Raw genomic sequence first — 16,392 nt, forward strand, 5'->3', positions numbered from 1 at the left:
CAGGCTCTGTGCTGACGGCTTGGAGCCCGGAGCCTGCTTCGGAGTCTGTGTCTCCCTCTCTCTGCAACCTCCCACTCTTGTGCTCTGTCCCTCTCAAAAATAAACACACATTAAAAAAAATTTTTGTTTTTTAATAAAAAAAATATTTTTCAGATCTCTGGAATTTTTCAGATCTCTTTAGAACTTAAAACCTTCTCCCACAAATAGCTTTTTTCCCCCTCCCTTCCCCAAGTGCCATTTCGTGCCCTCTTTGAAAAGGAGCCAGGTACCATCACATTGTCCAGCCGTCTTTCCTACCCCTTATCTCCTCCTGAATGTAGGCCTGTGGGGAGCAGGGAGAGTGACAACAGAAGCTATGGAGCCCATGGCTTATGAAAGTCTGTGAAAACATCCTTCTGCTGCTAGGACTTGACTCCCCTGCGGTCCCGCGGCCTTCTGTTAACAGTCCTTAACCCCTCTGTTACAGTCCTTACAACAACCCGAGGCAGTCCTACGTGATCTTTTCTTTCCTGCTGAGGTCTTTTAACGTCAGATCACGATCAGACATAGGTATTAATTACGAGTTCTTGATAACAAATGTAGGTGAAACACTTTATTTAGATTAAAACATTACAACCAAAGTCACTTTGTATGTTTGACACCGAAAAAAAAAAAAAATCACGGGCAACAGCGATACAACAACAGTTTAGTTTTGATGCCACAGACAAGGCACAAAATAGCCGGGCACGTGACTCCCACGAAACAGATTTCGGGCCCCTCGGCCCTGTCGTTCCTTCGATTCCTCTTGCGCGGTCCCACAAGGAAAACTCTCGCGGGGTACTGTCTAATGCCTTTGTTAATAAAGTGGCTTTGCCTTTACAGCCAAGGTAAGAGCGAAGTTATTCGTGCCTCTTTTCGCTTTCCCAGAAGAGAGGGGCCGGACCACATGGGCGCGTGTCCAGCCCCAGCGAGAAACCCTGACAAAACTTCTAACTAAACAGCTGCATCGTCTCCTACCTCTAGTCCCTCTTAGTGCCACCTAAAATCCCCGAGATACAGTGACGGTGCCAGATACTTCACGCCTAAGCAGGTTGCCCCCAGTCCCCAGAATTCTGAGTCTAGATCAATTTCTAGTTTGGCTCAGAAATTCCTCTTCAGGAAGGGTTCTGAAATCTCAAGTGCCTTTTTTGTCACGTCCTTTCCCCCCACCCCCCCCACCCCCAACAGCACGGCTGATGAAAAAGAAACCATCGTGGAGGGAGGCTGGATCCATGCAGAGCCACATTTGAGGGGTGACGCGGGGCAGTGAGGGGCAGCCCCAGTGGCCGGCTTCGCAGCCTTGCCCCACCGGCGGCGCGTGGGTGGGCACGGGGTCCAGGACTCTGCACCGGGTGCAAACCAGCCGGATCCCCGTCCTGCAGGTGTTGTAGGAATTGCCCGGGAAGAATCCAAGACAGAGGGCCTGGCTCTATGACTTTAAAAGCCTTTGGACTATAGGCAAATCACTTAGTTTTTCTCAACCTCGGCTTTACATTCTGTCTGATGAGGTCACGACATCCACCCTCCCTCCCTCCAAGGCAGGAGGGTGTCGTAAGGATCAAAGGATAGAATGCATGTGAAAGTGCTCTGTAAACAGTAATACGCCACAAAAATAACACAAATACTATTACTATTAACCTTCTTATCTCCCTCAGGCCATGCCAAAACTCAGGCTGCCGCTTAAAGCAGCTCAGCATTATCTCTGTTCCACTCTGGTGGCAAAAGCCCCTCACTTCAAGCTCTGTGGATCAGCTTCCCAGGTGACTAGGAGGTAGGATCCTGGCAGGAAAAAAAACACACACACACACACACACAAAAACTAGGCACTTTTTTTCTCTAGGACTTTAAGTACCTGAGGCCCTATTTTGGTGAATTTGGATCTCTACATCCTATAAATCAATTTCAACTCTTGCAAGATTCTAGCATCATCTAAATCTGACGTTGGAAGGGGATATAATGTAGATTTTGTTATTCTTGCCCATCCATCCGACTTTGGACCTTAAGGTGGCAGTGGGTGTTGACCACAGCCAGGCTGGCAATTTGCTTCAAAAAATGATTTGCCGTTTCCCAATGGTCTGTTTCCTTTCTATTCACGATCTAAGTTTTGCTCAGAATGACATCAAGGGAATGAGAAAATTACCTGTAATTCTTGTCAGATCTGGGATTGTCACAACAGATCACTTTTCCAGGATTAGAAACATCTAGAACAGGTTCTTGGGAGTGCTCCTAGCTTTCCTTTCTCTCTGCCTCAGACAGTTCTCCTACCCCTGGACCCTGGCGAGTCAGTTACCACCGTGGCAGCCAGATTGCTGGGTGCTTCACCACTGCCAGCCCCAAGGGAGTAGAAGGGACCCCCCCCCCAAGATGTTTAAACAAAAATTTCAAAGCCCAAGGAGGCCTCGAGACTGGGGTGCACCTTAGTTACGATCTAGTGCATTTTCCAAACGCATCTGATCACAGGACTCTTCTGAAACGTACGTTAAAAGAACAAGTCCTCGCTGCAGACCCACCCAATAAATCTCCAAGACAGGGCCCAACACTACATGTTTAACAGCAATCAAGTAATTTGTATGGTTAGGCAATTTGGGGAAACACTGACCCAGCAGCAACGGCTTGGAGTCTAAAGGCTAAATCAGATTTGTGATTTCACTAATGGCAGTGACGGTTCGTTTCTCCGGCCACAAAGAAAAGGGGGGGCTGGATTACAGCAGTGTCTGTGACTTCAGCCTCCCGAAAAGGCTGCCTGACGTCTAATCAGATTGCCTACGTGAAGTCTTTCAGACTATTTAGAACTATTTACCGGCGTGGCTGTTTTCAGCACGGAGCGCCTCGGGCTCCGGTGGCAGCCTCTTCCCAACCCCCACTCTGCACAGTCCTGTGCCAGGGGCAGAGGGACGGTCTCGGGAAGGGAGAGGAGAGGCCCATTATCTCCGCCAGACTTGCTCCGTGCGGGTGACGGGTGACGGTGGCCAGCAACACTCACGGCTGCGGAATGGAGCCCCTGGATAAGTAGACGCAGAGCTCCCCCGGGAGCACGCCTGGGCGGGACAGCTGACATGTACCACCGGGGCCACCAAAGTGTCCCGGGCTTCCTGGTGAGTCTACGCAGGACCTAAAGAAGCAGTCCTGGGGGATACCTCCTGCCACCTGCATCCACGCCCCCTTATCCAACACAGCCCTGACTCAGCTGTGACTCACAGGCAAACACAGCAGCTCCTCCATCAACCCACTGGGCCCTGGGCCTTGTACTCCCCCCTCCCCCATCCGAATTCACCTCTTGCAGTCAGACTTTTTTAACACTGGCTTTTCAGGACACTGAGCATATCTTTAAATACAACGGATGGACACACACACACACACAACATTTAAATATCAAAATATACCCATTTAAATTTAAAAACTTTAATTCTCTGGGTTTGTTATAATTTATCCATAGCAATATTTCACATTATATGCATAAAATCTCCTAATTCTTTCTTGGGCATGTCTTATTTCGCCTGTTCAATTGCAGGGTCCCAGTGGACAGAGACCATGTCTTCCACAAGACTTATTTTGTACCCAATGGAACCTAGGAAGGAAGCTAATACGCGTTAAGTCCGTCCTACGTGGGAAACACTATTCAGGGAAGAAACAAAAGGACCCACTGAGAAAAGCCGGGGTGCCGAGGATGGCCAGCTTTACTTTCACTTGTGCAGTCAACCCAGTCTGCGTCCCCATACCCAGAAACAGGTGTTCTCTCCTGGCCGAAGGCCTGGAAATTTCAGTGATTTATGCAGCCCTACAGGGGACAACCTGGTCCTATCTCCCCAGGTTATTTCAGTAGCCTGTCATCTTTGTGTTTTTTATTGTGTTGTCTGTCTGTAGTTTTGTCTTTGGAACTGCAGGTTTCCAATTTTAATAATTCTTTTCCACGACTCCCCTAACCTTCACCAAAATCATACATGCCCTCGGCTAACAAAAGCAATATGTTTGGTCTCTGCAGCTGGTGCTATGGGGCTCTTTGGTGGAGAGAAGCCTGACACAGTGCTCAGTATAAAGAGATAATAGCTACTACAGCTACCCAATATTCTCTAGAATTGCCTGAGCAAGTTGAAATCCAAAGCTGGTGACTAAGAAATGATGATGTTTAATCATCTTCTCCGTCTGAACTGGGGCCAAAACAAACAGACTAGACCTAGGCTCTTAGAGGCCAGGGACACACCAGCAAGTCTAAAACTCAGCACCAGGGTTATGGCTTGTGTCCCCCACCCTTGGAAGTGCCAGCGCTGGGCTGAACCGTCCCTGGTTCCTCTCAGACAGGCCGAAGCCACTGCAAAGTCGCTTGGTGGGCCAGTTCTCCTCCAAGCAGTGATGTCAACTCATCCTCTGACCCTCACCACCAGCCACTTCTTTATTTCACTGCACACGCAGGACTGTTTTGGACACGTCACGAAGTAAATGGATACCAGTGGAATGGTACTCTGAGAATAGGGCCCAGCTCCAATCAGGTGGCTCTGGAGAAGACCAAGGAGTTGCTGAAGAAGAAACCTTCGTAGGTTGCCCGGGGATTCAAAGATAAAAAAATTTACCACTGCTGGGAGGCCAGGCATCATTGTCCTCCGGGGATTTGACCCAACCGTGTGTCCCACCACAATGGTGTGGGGTGTGGGGTGAAAAGCTTTGACAAACGTTTGCCAAAGAAAAGTGGAGACTGTGAGACACCTAGGTGAGATGGAGTCAGGGATGAAGAACATCCAGACAAGAAGAAATAGCTTTTCCTCGAAGAGAAAGGAACACGTAACAGGTGCACCAACTTCTCAGCCTTGAGCAGGAATCAGCAACTTGGGCTGGGCTCAGCGAGGCAGTTCTTCTGTTGGTCGCGGCTGGCTCACGCCGGTGTTTGCGATCAGCTGAGACTTGATGGGCTGTCAGGGTGGCAGGGGGACCGGGCCTTTTTTTCTCATCATGCAGCAGGACAGCCCAGGCTTGTGCACCTAGTGGCAACTGCAGGGTTTCCAAGAGCAGCAGGAGAAAACAGGCCCCATGCACAAAAATTTTTCCAAGTCTCTGCTTGTGTTACATATGTTTTGGGCCACCGGCCAAATCAAATCACATGGCCAATCCCAGATGTAAGGGGTAGAGAAACAGGCCGCACCTCTTGATGAGAAGGGAAGAATTTATGGCCGGGTTTTTTTTGTTTTTTTTGCAATCTACACAAATTACAACATCCAGAGATATCTAGCTTTGGGATTTAGGCAAAATCTGTCATTTAGGCAAGGGTGGGAATAGGAAGCGTTGCTTCCTGAGAGAGCCAGATCACTTGTTTCCCAAAGCATCTAGAGCAGCAATCTGATGAGGCGAAGAGTTGCACACTCCACCATCTCCGGTGTCCTGGAAGGGCAGGGCTGGGATGGCAGAAACAACTCACGGGAAGTGAAGTACAAAACCAGAGAAGATCAAGTGGAATCTGTGGGGGAAATGGCCCACATTCAAAACATAACGAGATCGTATATTCTTTTCCTCTTAAATTCTTTTTCATTCTTCTCTACTTACTGCTTTGTCCTTTTTCTTCCCCTTCCCCTTCTCTTCCATGTGTGTATTTTAAGCGTTTATCAAAAGGCACCTGATGACAAGTTAATCAGGGTGCAGAGGGAGGTGGGGCTCTGTGGGTGGCACCGCCATGTGAAAAGTCCTGGAGAAGGAGGGTGAGGAGAGCCCTTAATGTCCGAGACTCAGATGTCACTGTGCACAGCAGAAGGAGAAAAAGCAGTTTATGTTCTCAGAGTGGAGAAAGAAATACCACTTGCACAGCTCTTCAAAAACGTATACTCTTTTGTTTTGTTGCAGCCACTCAAGGCATGTCATTCGAAACGGCAAGTTGAAGTCATTTCTGTGATCGTCCAGCAGGTCACTGTCACTGAGCTCACCAAAGGCCCTCTGATTTTAGCGTGACAATAGTCACTGACTAGTGACTGGGAGACGGGGGTAAAAGGTATACTTTGCCTAAAGCTATCTTCTGTTGTCAGTATCAGGCCTTCTTCTAATGGTAGTAATAAGTTCTTCTGTCTCTAAGCACAGCATAGGAAGTATAGAAGAACATACCGTAGGCAGAGGCATTTTCCAGGGATCGGTGGTCCAGAGCTAACTCCCTTTAAGAATTGGAAAAGGAATCCCGGTTTGGCTAAGGAAAAACATCAGGCAGGATGAACTCAGTGGATGAGACACTCCGTGCGTGGAATGTTCTCACAACGTAGTCATCTTGTTTCTCACACCAGTTAGATGTACGCTGAAGTTTGGAATCAGCCCCCCCCCCCTTAAAGGCCGCCCCCCCCATCCCTTGCCAAAGCAAAGGTCAAATCTTCCAAGGTGGTGCCCAGAGAAGGTCCCGGGCCTGCTGGCTCTTGGATTTGTGTCTTGTCTCCATAGTCCGCTTCTGATTTCTAGTCACCCAGAGAGACGGCTTGAAAACAAACATCAGACCACAAGGGACATCCTGGTGGGAAAGTCACTCTGGAAAAGAGCAGAAAGAGCCCAATGTTAAGCCACACGATGGTTAAAGAACCCCAACCCAACACAGCGGATGGTCCCCTGGGCAGAGGCTACAACCCAACTGTTCAGAGCCCGGCGCACCCTGACTCTTAGGGCATTTCATTAGGCTTATGGCTATAGTTCCTAAGCCTCAGTTGGTGCTGAAGCCAACACGCATCTGACGGAACTTAGTTCCGTGGCCGCACAATGACTTCCCAGCCCTTTAGGGCTAACTACGTTTACAGCTCCATAACCGCTAGTGCGGACGGCGCACCGTAAACCTGACATAACCTTAAAGTTCATTCCCTGCTCACGGTACCTCACAGGTCATCTCATTTTACTCTTTAAAGAACAACAAAAGATGCTTAATTGTTTTGGAGGGGCTACGAGTCATGCCAGAACTTTTTCCCATTCATATTCTCTCCCCATACTGCACACTAAAGGAAAGGTCCACCTTGAGTTACGAAAAACAAAATGGTGGAAGAAGCAGGGTAACTGAGGGGGGAGGGTAAGCCCTTGGGCCGGCAGAGTGGTCTTCAGAGCACAGGGGGCAGAGGCATTCTGACAACCAAGAGTGGGCATTTGGGACTGTCCCCTGGCGATACTCTGACCTCCAGAGCTCACATCTGGGGGCGGAGGGGCGGACCGGGCTGCCCTTGGCATTTAGAGAGAGAACAATACACTCTATGTAAGGCCAATTACAAAAGAGACAATTAACCGGGCAGGGACCGAAAGGCTTCCTTCACATACACAGAGCACAATTTATAGTTTACATTCAACAAAATGTCAAGGAGGAAAGTGAGCTGTCCTTCAAACACGGCAGTAGCTACTAACCTTCTCCGGGCTGTGAACGCATCCGGAAGTTTATGCAACCCTTCCCGCAAGGGGTGGGAGATGGGGGGGGGGGGGGTGGGAACGCATCTACACGCATGCATCGCACATTCTGCACACAGATCTCAGAAGCCCCCCCCCACCACCACCAAACGTCTGTGGTGGTAACGATTCTCGAATCCCTGACGCCACACGCTTCTTAAAGCTGCTCTTAAGGATCTGAGACGCTCCATCTGCACCCCCGCAATTTCTGCGTTTGGCAACTCTCCAGGGCCCCCTGCTTACTGCCTTCACCTGGTCCGGGGCAGAGCGAGGTGGGCAAAACCCGGCCTGGCATCCGCGTTCCCAAAGCCGGCGGCCGGGCCCCCGGCACCTGGCCCTCCTCCCCGAGCCTCCCCCCTGCCCTGCCCTCCCCTCCCCCGCCCCCACCGACGGCTCCCCGCCCGAGGAGCGCCAGGCTCGGCCTCACAGTTTTCTTGGTGGGCTCCTTCTTCCGCTTCTTCTCCGAGTTGCCGTGGTAGGGCAGGTCGCGGCCGCGGTAGGACGGGCCTCGGCTCAGCTCGCGCTCGCTGTAGGGCGGCAGCGCGTCGTCGTCGTCGTCGTCGGCCGAGTCGTCGTCGTCGCCCTGCGGCGAGGCCGCCTTGTAGGTGCCGGGCGGCGACCAGGCGTAGTAGGAGGCGCTGCGACGGCCGAGCTGCGCGCTCAGCCGGGACGGCGTCTCGAGGCTGCCGCCGCGGCTGGCGCCCTCGGGCCGCGCCTGGCGCTCCAGGCCGCCGGCGCGGGGCGCGTGCTCGTACTTGGGCGCGGTGCCCGGCGTCCGGCTCACCAGGCGCGGCAGGGGCGCGTCGTCGGGCCGCCGGCGCGGGGTGCCGGGGGCCCAGGCGCGGCCCGCGTCGCCCAGGGGCTCCCGGCTGCGGCTCCGCGGGCCGTAGTACTCCTCGGGCGAGTCGTCCTGGTAGAAGCCCCCGAGGGCGTGCGTCTCCGAGCGCTCGAAGCGGCCGCCGCCCCGCGCCTCGTGGCTGTCGCCGTCGGCCCGGCGGGAGCGCGCGCCGTACGAGTCGGCGAAGGCGGCCAGCTCGTCCATGGAGACGGCCGGCACCCCGGCGGCGAAGTTCTTCCGGGACAGCATCTCGGACTTGGAGCGCTGCTGGCTGAGGGCAGAGGGCAGAGGAGACGACGGTCAGCCGGCCCTGGCGCCCTAAACCGGGGTCTGCGCGTCCGCCGGGGGCCCCGGGGGCCCGGCGGGGGGAGGGGGGGAGGGGTCTGAGTGGGACGCGAGAGCGCCGTGTGCTCTGGCCGGCTGAGCGGCCTTGGACACCTCTGACACCCCGGACTCTCAAAGTAGAGCGAGGGCGGCCGTGGCTAGCTCCTGCATTCGTGCCAAGGATCAAGACGGAGTTGTAGGTAAAAATACTTGGTGATATATATATGGTGTTGAAACACACAGCGGGGCCTTCCGATCATTATGTGACTTCTGGTTGACAGCCACATGTCTCCTCACACCCTCAAAGCCAGCGTGGGTTGGGGTGGCTTGGGATGCACACAGTCGTAGCCCAAGAATGCCCTGTAATATTTGGTGATATACAAAGAGCCCATTTCCTGCCTCAGAGCCCAGGGTCAATTTATCTCTGCAAGTTACCTGCAGTTGGTCAGTCTGAGAGAAAGACAACGTCTAGTGTCCTTCAAGATAAAGGACAGGGGAATGGTGTTGGTCCTATTCAGTGGGAAGCGGCCAAACAAAACAGGGTGCACGTCTTGGCCTCCCATAGTCGTTGGCCAGGTGACTCTACCAAGCTCCTCAACATCTGCAAATTTCAGCCCCCCTCCCGCCCCAACTTAAAATGGGGACATTAACAGTACCTGCCTTTTAGAGTTATGAGAATCAAATACAACAGCATATATAACGTGTCTGGCATCTTACCTTTCACGTAACAATGATCAAATGATGGGGGTGATGGGTGGGAATTTTTAGAGGTTATAGGATAAAATATGAGAAGGGCAGGGAAATGTTAATAAGGTTAATCAGGAAACGTAGTTAATAAGGTGCATTAAGGTTCAGTACGGTGCCCATTTCAAAGGGCCTTGAATGATTACTTCTACACATGGTGTCTTAAGTGTTCCCTTGCTTAATACATGTGAGGGGGTGGGGCGCGCCTGAGTGGTTCAGCCACTTAAGCGACCGACTTCAGCTTCAGCTTCACGATCTCGCGGTTTGTGAGTTCCAGACCCACATCCGGCTTGGTGCTGACAGCTCAGAGCCTGGAGCCCGTTTCGGATTCTGTGTCTCCCTCTCTCTCTGCCCCTCCCCTGCTCACGCTCTGTCTCTCTTTCTTTCAAAAATGAATAAAGATTTTTAAAAAGTTAATAAAAAACTTAATGTGAGAAGGGGATGTTCAATAGCCCAGAGAGATGCGGCAGGACAGCCTAGAAGGGGAGACAGAGACGCTGTCAGAAAGTAACAGCCTCCGAGCTCCGGCCACCAGCACCCGGCACCAAAGCTGCCTGCTGCAGCCACCTTCACCTGTGCCTGAAGCTCTCCCGATCCTCTTTGTTATACTCCATGGCTGAGGGTCCCCGGCTTGCCCCGCTGCTGCCTCCCATGACACCTGACCAGTAGTCAGGATTGCTCTCCAAATCCCCCGACACAGGGAACTGCTTGCTTCTCATCTGGTGGTACGCCTGGCGGAAATTACTGTCCTCCTCGTGCAGGGAGCTGAGTTCCGAGATGGTGTTGTTATCTGCAGGGACAAAACCAGACGTGAGGGAGCTTTCTACATATTAGGGTGGGAGCTCTGTGAAGGGCTGGGACCGAGGCTCTGGGGAAACTCCCTCCCGAAGGCCTCAGTCCTGTCCAGGGTTGGTTATAGACCTGAACTAATGGGATTTGTGTTCCGAGCTCAGCCGGGAACTGGCTCCACCCAAAAGCCCACTCGCTTATCAGGAGGAAGGCTTCCCGCATTCTCTGTTGGTGGAATGGGAAAACAGTTGTTACTGCCCCACCGAAGGCAGGCTTCCCAGAACTTGGGCTCTTTTGCAGCTGGTTTCCTCCTAGTGCATCATCATCCTTGTTCCAGTGTTTTTCTCCATGTATTGTTGGGTGAAAGCCATGACGATCCCAGGCATGTTGAGCCAAAAGGGGCAAAAAGAGAAGTCATAGCTCACAAGATCTTCCCTACTGTTGCCTGAGTCCCAAGACGGGCCTTCAGAGCCGGGACAGCCCCATGCTTCAGAGGAACCCCATTCCAGCCTCCTGCAGCCGTGCCCCTCACCACAGAGCACAGTCCACAGGATCAAGGGGACTGCATACCTCGTATCCATTCTTTCCCTTTCTGGATACTCATCCAGGAACCTGGAATATCCTTCCCACTTGGCACCACGTCCATCTCCAGGGCCTACAAAGACTTCTTTGCCTCCCTAAAGAGGATTCCAGGAGTGTGCAGCCACGGGTGGCTAGGACAGTTGTGTAGAGGTGTGGGAAGGAAAGGGGGATTGGGCTGCACTATGGTCTATGGGCTTCCACTTGTACTCTTCCTACAAAATTCTAAGGAGGGGATGGCCACAGTTTGCTCCTTCCCTAAAGGGCCCTAAGTAGCATTTTGCATAAGCACTTGTGAATAAGACCAGAATCGCAGTCTGGAAAGAAAAAAAAAAAAAAAAAACCCAACTATTTATTTATAGAACTTTGAAATGGATTGAATATCATTTTACTTAAAAAAACACATCTAGCGAATCTATTTCTAATGTAACTGGATCCATTTGTTTTCTACAATCCTTTGGTTAGAACTTCAAAATATTATCAAAATCAACATTTACAAGGTGTAAGGCCTGGCTGTTGAGCAAAAGGTAAGCCAAGATAGGATGTGGGCAGCACAAATATGCGTCTCAGGTTCCCCTCTACTTCTCCTCCCTACCCCCATCGGTCCTTGGAGGAGCAGAGAATTTTGCTGAGTCCCACCCACAGAGGAAAGGAAGGGCCTCCCCACCACTGCATAAACAGTGTCCTTGTCCTGTTCTACCAGATCTGGGCTTACTGGAAATGTCATTCATTTTGGTCATGCAATCAGTTGGTTTTGGATTATAATCTAATTGTTAAACCTTTTCCTCTTTCTGAGGAGAATGGACTAGTTAGTGCCCATTTTAAAGAAGAATAACTCAGATACTACTGATTAAACAGTCTAGAACCTTCCTTTTCTCATGATCTCAGTGAATTCGAATCTCCTGGGAACAGCACAGAAGAGAACTATAAGGGGAGCCTGGGTGGCTCAGTCGGTAAATCGTCCGACTTCGGCTCAGGTCATGATCTTGCAGTTTGGCACCTTGTGAGTTCGAGCCCCGCGTTGGGCTTTGTGCTAACAGCTCAAAGCCTGGATGGAGCCTGCTTCGGATTCTGTGTCTCCCCCTCTCTCTGCCCCTCCCATGCTCATGCTTGGTCTCTGTCTCTCGATAATAAATAAACATTAAAAAAATTTTTTAAAAAAAGAAGAGAACTATAAAATGCATCAAGTGAAACTGCTGAACGATCACATTGTTGGCTCAGAACTTTCCTTAAACTTCAGGGAATAATGGACTTTTCCCACTTGTCCACACAGTGAGGGCTACTCTGTTTCACCATTCATACTGGTGGACTATCTAGGATGTCTGAGGCTCTAACATTTCTGCCGCATCGAGCATACACATCAACGTCCCTGCTTCACGAACACCTAATAATGTAACTCTAGGACAGGGAAGACAGACTTTGTCTGTAAAGGGCCAGATAGCAAATATTTTAGGTTTTGCAAGCCGTGTTGTCACAACTCTTCACCCTGCCATTGTAGCGCGAAAGCGGCCACAGTCGATATATACGTGAACCGGCATGGCTCTGTTCCAATACAAACTTTTTACAAAAACAGGAGGTGGAACATATTTGCCCTGGTAGCTGTTGTCTACAGATCACTGCACTAGGATCCTGGACTAAAAACATCCCAAGAGCAACCCCCTACTTACAAGGGGCAAGAGGAAGAAGGATCTTCCTGGCTAGCATATTCATGAACTTGAAATCCCCAGTTCTTACAGAATCTTGCCCCAACCTGAAACCAGGAGATCCGTTTTACAAGGAGATCTTCAAGACCGTCCCACGTCCAAGATCCACCCCAGGGTTTACTCTGCTCTTCAGGAACAGAACCTCTCAAAGTCAAGTGAACTATATTCCTACTTCATCTCTGTGCAATTATTGTAATGTCAACCCAGTTCTAGCACTTTTCCTCTCTGCCTCCCTTTTCTTCTCTGTAAAAGGAAGGAGATGGGATCGCCTGGGTGGCCCAGTCGGTTAAGCGTCCGACTTCGGCTCAAGTCATGATCTCGTGGCTCGTGAGTTCAAGCCCCGCATCGGGCTCTGTGCTCTGACAGCTTGGAGCCTGAGCCTACTTCATATGCTGTGTCTCCCTCTCTCTCCCTGCCCTCCCCCACTCATGCTCTGTCTCTCTCTCTCTGTCTCTCAAAAATGAATAAATGTTTAAAAAAATTTTTTTTATTTTTTTTTATTTGAAAAAAAAATTATTTTATTTTTTTTTATTTGAAAAAAAATTTTTTTAAACGTTTATTTATTTTTGAGACAGAGAGAGACAGAGCATGAACGGGGGAGGGTCAGAGAGAGGGAGACACAGAATCTGAAACAGGCTCCAGGCTCTGAGCTGTCAGCACAGAGCCCGACGCGGGGCTCGAACTCACGGACCGCGAGATCATGACCTGAGCCGAAGTCGGCCACTCAACCGACTGAGCCACCCAGGCGCCCCCAAAATTTTCTTTTTAAATGAGGGAGGTGGATTCAACAACCTCAGTCTCTTCAGCTCTAACATACTAAAGTCCTAGGAGGTAAAAGGCTGTGATCTCTAAACAGATACAGCCTCTGCAGCCACGGAGCCATCCAGTTTGCTCAAAAATTTCTTGGGTAAAGAGCACAGGACTGGGAATCAGAAGAGCTGGGTTCTCGTCCTGGTCCGGTCACTTCAACCCTCTGGGCTTCTGTTTCCTCATCTGTACACTGCAAAGATTGACCTCAGCCATCTTTAAGATGCTAAGATTCCATGGATGCTAAGATTCCATGACATTAATGATCTGTCAGTCCCCCAAGACCCTCCGGGTAGGCAGGAGACATCACCTAAACCGGCACCCATCGTTTTAGTTTTAGCCTCAGGTTTTAACTTTTTCTCTGAGCTGTGAGATTCACAGATTTCCTCCCAGGCTCCTTCTCCTTGATCCCTGTCTGTGTCCCCTCACAGGGCTCCATGACAACACGTTACAACTAACTTGTCAAGTGCAGTGACATCTGCATTCCTGACATTCCAATCTGGAGACTGTCTTTTTATAGTCCCTGCGGTGGGAGGATGCAGCCCAGACAGGATGAATTTAGCATTGCAAACTGGGAGGAATATGTTGTCCTTAATCTGAATAAAGTGCCTCTAGTCTGGGACTGTTTCCCCAACAATTCTATCGAGTCTCTCCTTGCTTCCAAGGCAAGGAGGGTTCAAAGAGAGACAGACATTGTGACCTTACCACCAGGCCCGCCAGCACCCTTTTGATAATTAGCGAATCTACGTCAGACCTGCCCTGTGCTGCCCCTCATCACGGAAGGTAATTTGGAACCCACGCCAAATAATCAGCCGTGTCGGCTGCCAAGCGTCCGACGGGCTGCGAGTGAGTTAAGGTTGGGGCCCTGCAACTCAGTGATTTAAAGGTTCTCTTGACGAGAGGGACACCCTTTTTGCTAGCCCCTCGGTCTCTGCTGCTGGGGATCTCAGAGGAACGTCGGGCCTCCTTTTTGTAGATTCATTTGGCAGACTTGCTCGTTCACTTGCCTCGAGGCCCTCCCTCTAGCAAGTCAGCAGCTGGACCGTTGTTCAATGATGGGGGCTTTCGTGCTGGGAAAAAAACGCACATCTTTTGTCATTGTTTTGAGTCTGTTTTAAAGAGAGTAGCAGGGAGAGACTCTTCGAATAAAGTATTTCCAACCCCAGGACTGCACAGGCCCAACATGCTGGCTACTCCATGGAGAGATACAACATAAGCCAAGGGACACACACCTGCTCTACTCCTCGCACCAGAAGCCCTTTCTCTCCCTTGTGTGTACTTGAGGCTACTGTCCTCAGGATGTCACCGGCACCCTTGCTAGCTCTAACCCTGAGAGCTCAGGGCTGCCCGAGTTTGGTAACCCCCGAATCCCCTTCAGCGTTGAACTCCCGCGTGACGCGCAGATCACACGGAACTAAGAGATGCTCACATCTGCCTCGCATCCTTCTGGCCGGATCAAACTGAGCCAGCTCCTTCTCGACGTAGTACAGGACCTTCATAGAGTCTCTCTCTTTGTCCGCTTGGATCCGGTAGCCTTTGCGAACTGTTAAGGAAAGGACAGGAAGGTGAGCTGAGAAAAGCAGGAGGGGGCCTCCATTTATTGTACCAAGTGAAAAACATGGTCCCCGCTTATAACAACTCTTCTTGAAATCACCCAGAAATAGTCATCTATATTTATACTGATGGAACCATACCTGAGATCCCTTTTATCAGATGGTGCCCCTGGAAACGGAGGAACAGCAGGTAAATAACAAAGTTCTATGACAGGACATTTGGGGTCACTTGTTAAATCCTGTTTCCTGCTTTCTGACCTTCTATAGCTCCACTTAAAGATCATCTTCTCAACGCTCAGGGAAGTATACTCACACTAAAAAAAAGACTGCTTTCTAGACAGATCATTCTATACCATCTGAGGATCACATCTTCACTTGGTAGGAGCACATGGAAAGAAAACAGACACCCAAACATCAGGGACCTTGACAAAGGTGGCCTGAAAGCCTCCAGTGTCCTGAGAGATGACGCAGAAACTCCATAACTGGGATTAGAGACTATGATATACATTTGGGCCACGTAAGGTGCAAACCACACGGATTGCTAAGTATGGTTCCATTTATTTCTTTAACATTTTCCTTTTAGGAAAGGGAATACCACATTCTAGACATGATAAATTCAACCTGCCGCTACGTGGTTACAAGCAGGCGTTATTTTCAGGGCTTAATAAGAAACAAAACTAAAGCCTGAGAGAGAACACCATCTCCTACATTCCCATCCCTCATGTTGTCAGATACAAAGGCTGTCGAAGCCCCATATCACTTAAGTATCAGCCAAGTCCAATACCAGCCTCAAGGGTGATCAGACACGGGCACGTCTAATCTTCACAGATAAGGGAAACAAGAGAAGGGAAGGAATGGGATGGGGACATAACAATAATGGCAAGAGACAACACTCATTGGGCACTATAAATGTGCTAGGTACGGTGCTAAATGCTTTAATGGACGTTCATTCCTCCCAACCCCTAATGAAGTTCCGGCAGCCTCATTTTATGGTTGAGAAAACTCTGATTCAGAGGGATTTCATAACTCGCTCAAGCATTACTGGCAGCACCAGGGCTGGAACCATGTAGTCTGACTGAAGCCTCTCTGGAGCCTAGGAGTCAGGGGTTGTAGGAAAGACAAGAGGAGAAAGCCCAGAGTAGGAAATGCTCGTAGATGTGCCCTGGGTGGGAGGATCTGAGACGTCGTCCTATCTTCTAGGCAGTCAGGACTCTACAACGGGATGGAAGAAAGTGACCCAACCCCCAACGTCCTCTGTTCCCAAAGCGGGGCGAATGCCATAAAGAAACCACATGACTGCATGTGCCTCCAGAGGGGACTCCGCTTTCTGCTTTCTGGTCACCTTACCCTGGCTGTGGACAAAGCCCCACACACAAACTATGTCCATGGAAGATTAAAATACAGCATTCCGCAGCACTCTGATCGCAGCCCTGGCACGGAAAACTGAAAGAACGCCCCCACACCCATTTGCAGGTGCACCAATTTTCTATATGAGAACATTCTGGGCAGTTCAGATTCATCTCCAATTGTGGAATTACTTTAAAAAAAAAAAAAAAAACTAATGAATCTCAGCACACGCTTTTAAGTGGCACCTTCTCCTGGAGGTTAGATCCGTAATCCTTATGCAGAAGCAATTATTAGCAGGAATGATTTTATT

General features: G+C 50.3%; 1 protein-coding gene across 3 annotated transcripts in view; it reads right to left on the reverse strand.

Moving 5' to 3' along the window:
* Window positions 1-577: 577 nt before the first annotated feature.
* Window positions 578-16,392, reverse strand: part of ILDR2 (immunoglobulin like domain containing receptor 2) — a 62,907-nt gene continuing 47,092 nt past the window's right edge. For all 3 annotated transcript variants that reach the window (XM_042924926.1, XM_042924924.1, XM_042924925.1), the window contains 4 exons: window positions 14,612-14,725; window positions 9,878-10,094; window positions 7,826-8,507; window positions 578-6,507 (listed from right to left, as the gene is read on the reverse strand). In XM_042924926.1, coding sequence (XP_042780860.1) covers window positions 6,472-6,507; window positions 7,826-8,507; window positions 9,878-10,094; window positions 14,612-14,725 — 1,049 coding nt within the window. In that variant the 3' untranslated portion in view covers window positions 578-6,471. The remainder of the gene's footprint in view (window positions 6,508-7,825; window positions 8,508-9,877; window positions 10,095-14,611; window positions 14,726-16,392) is intronic.

Source organism: Panthera leo, chromosome F3, assembly GCF_018350215.1.
Source record: "Panthera leo isolate Ple1 chromosome F3, P.leo_Ple1_pat1.1, whole genome shotgun sequence".
Taxonomy (NCBI): domain Eukaryota; kingdom Metazoa; phylum Chordata; class Mammalia; order Carnivora; family Felidae; genus Panthera; species Panthera leo.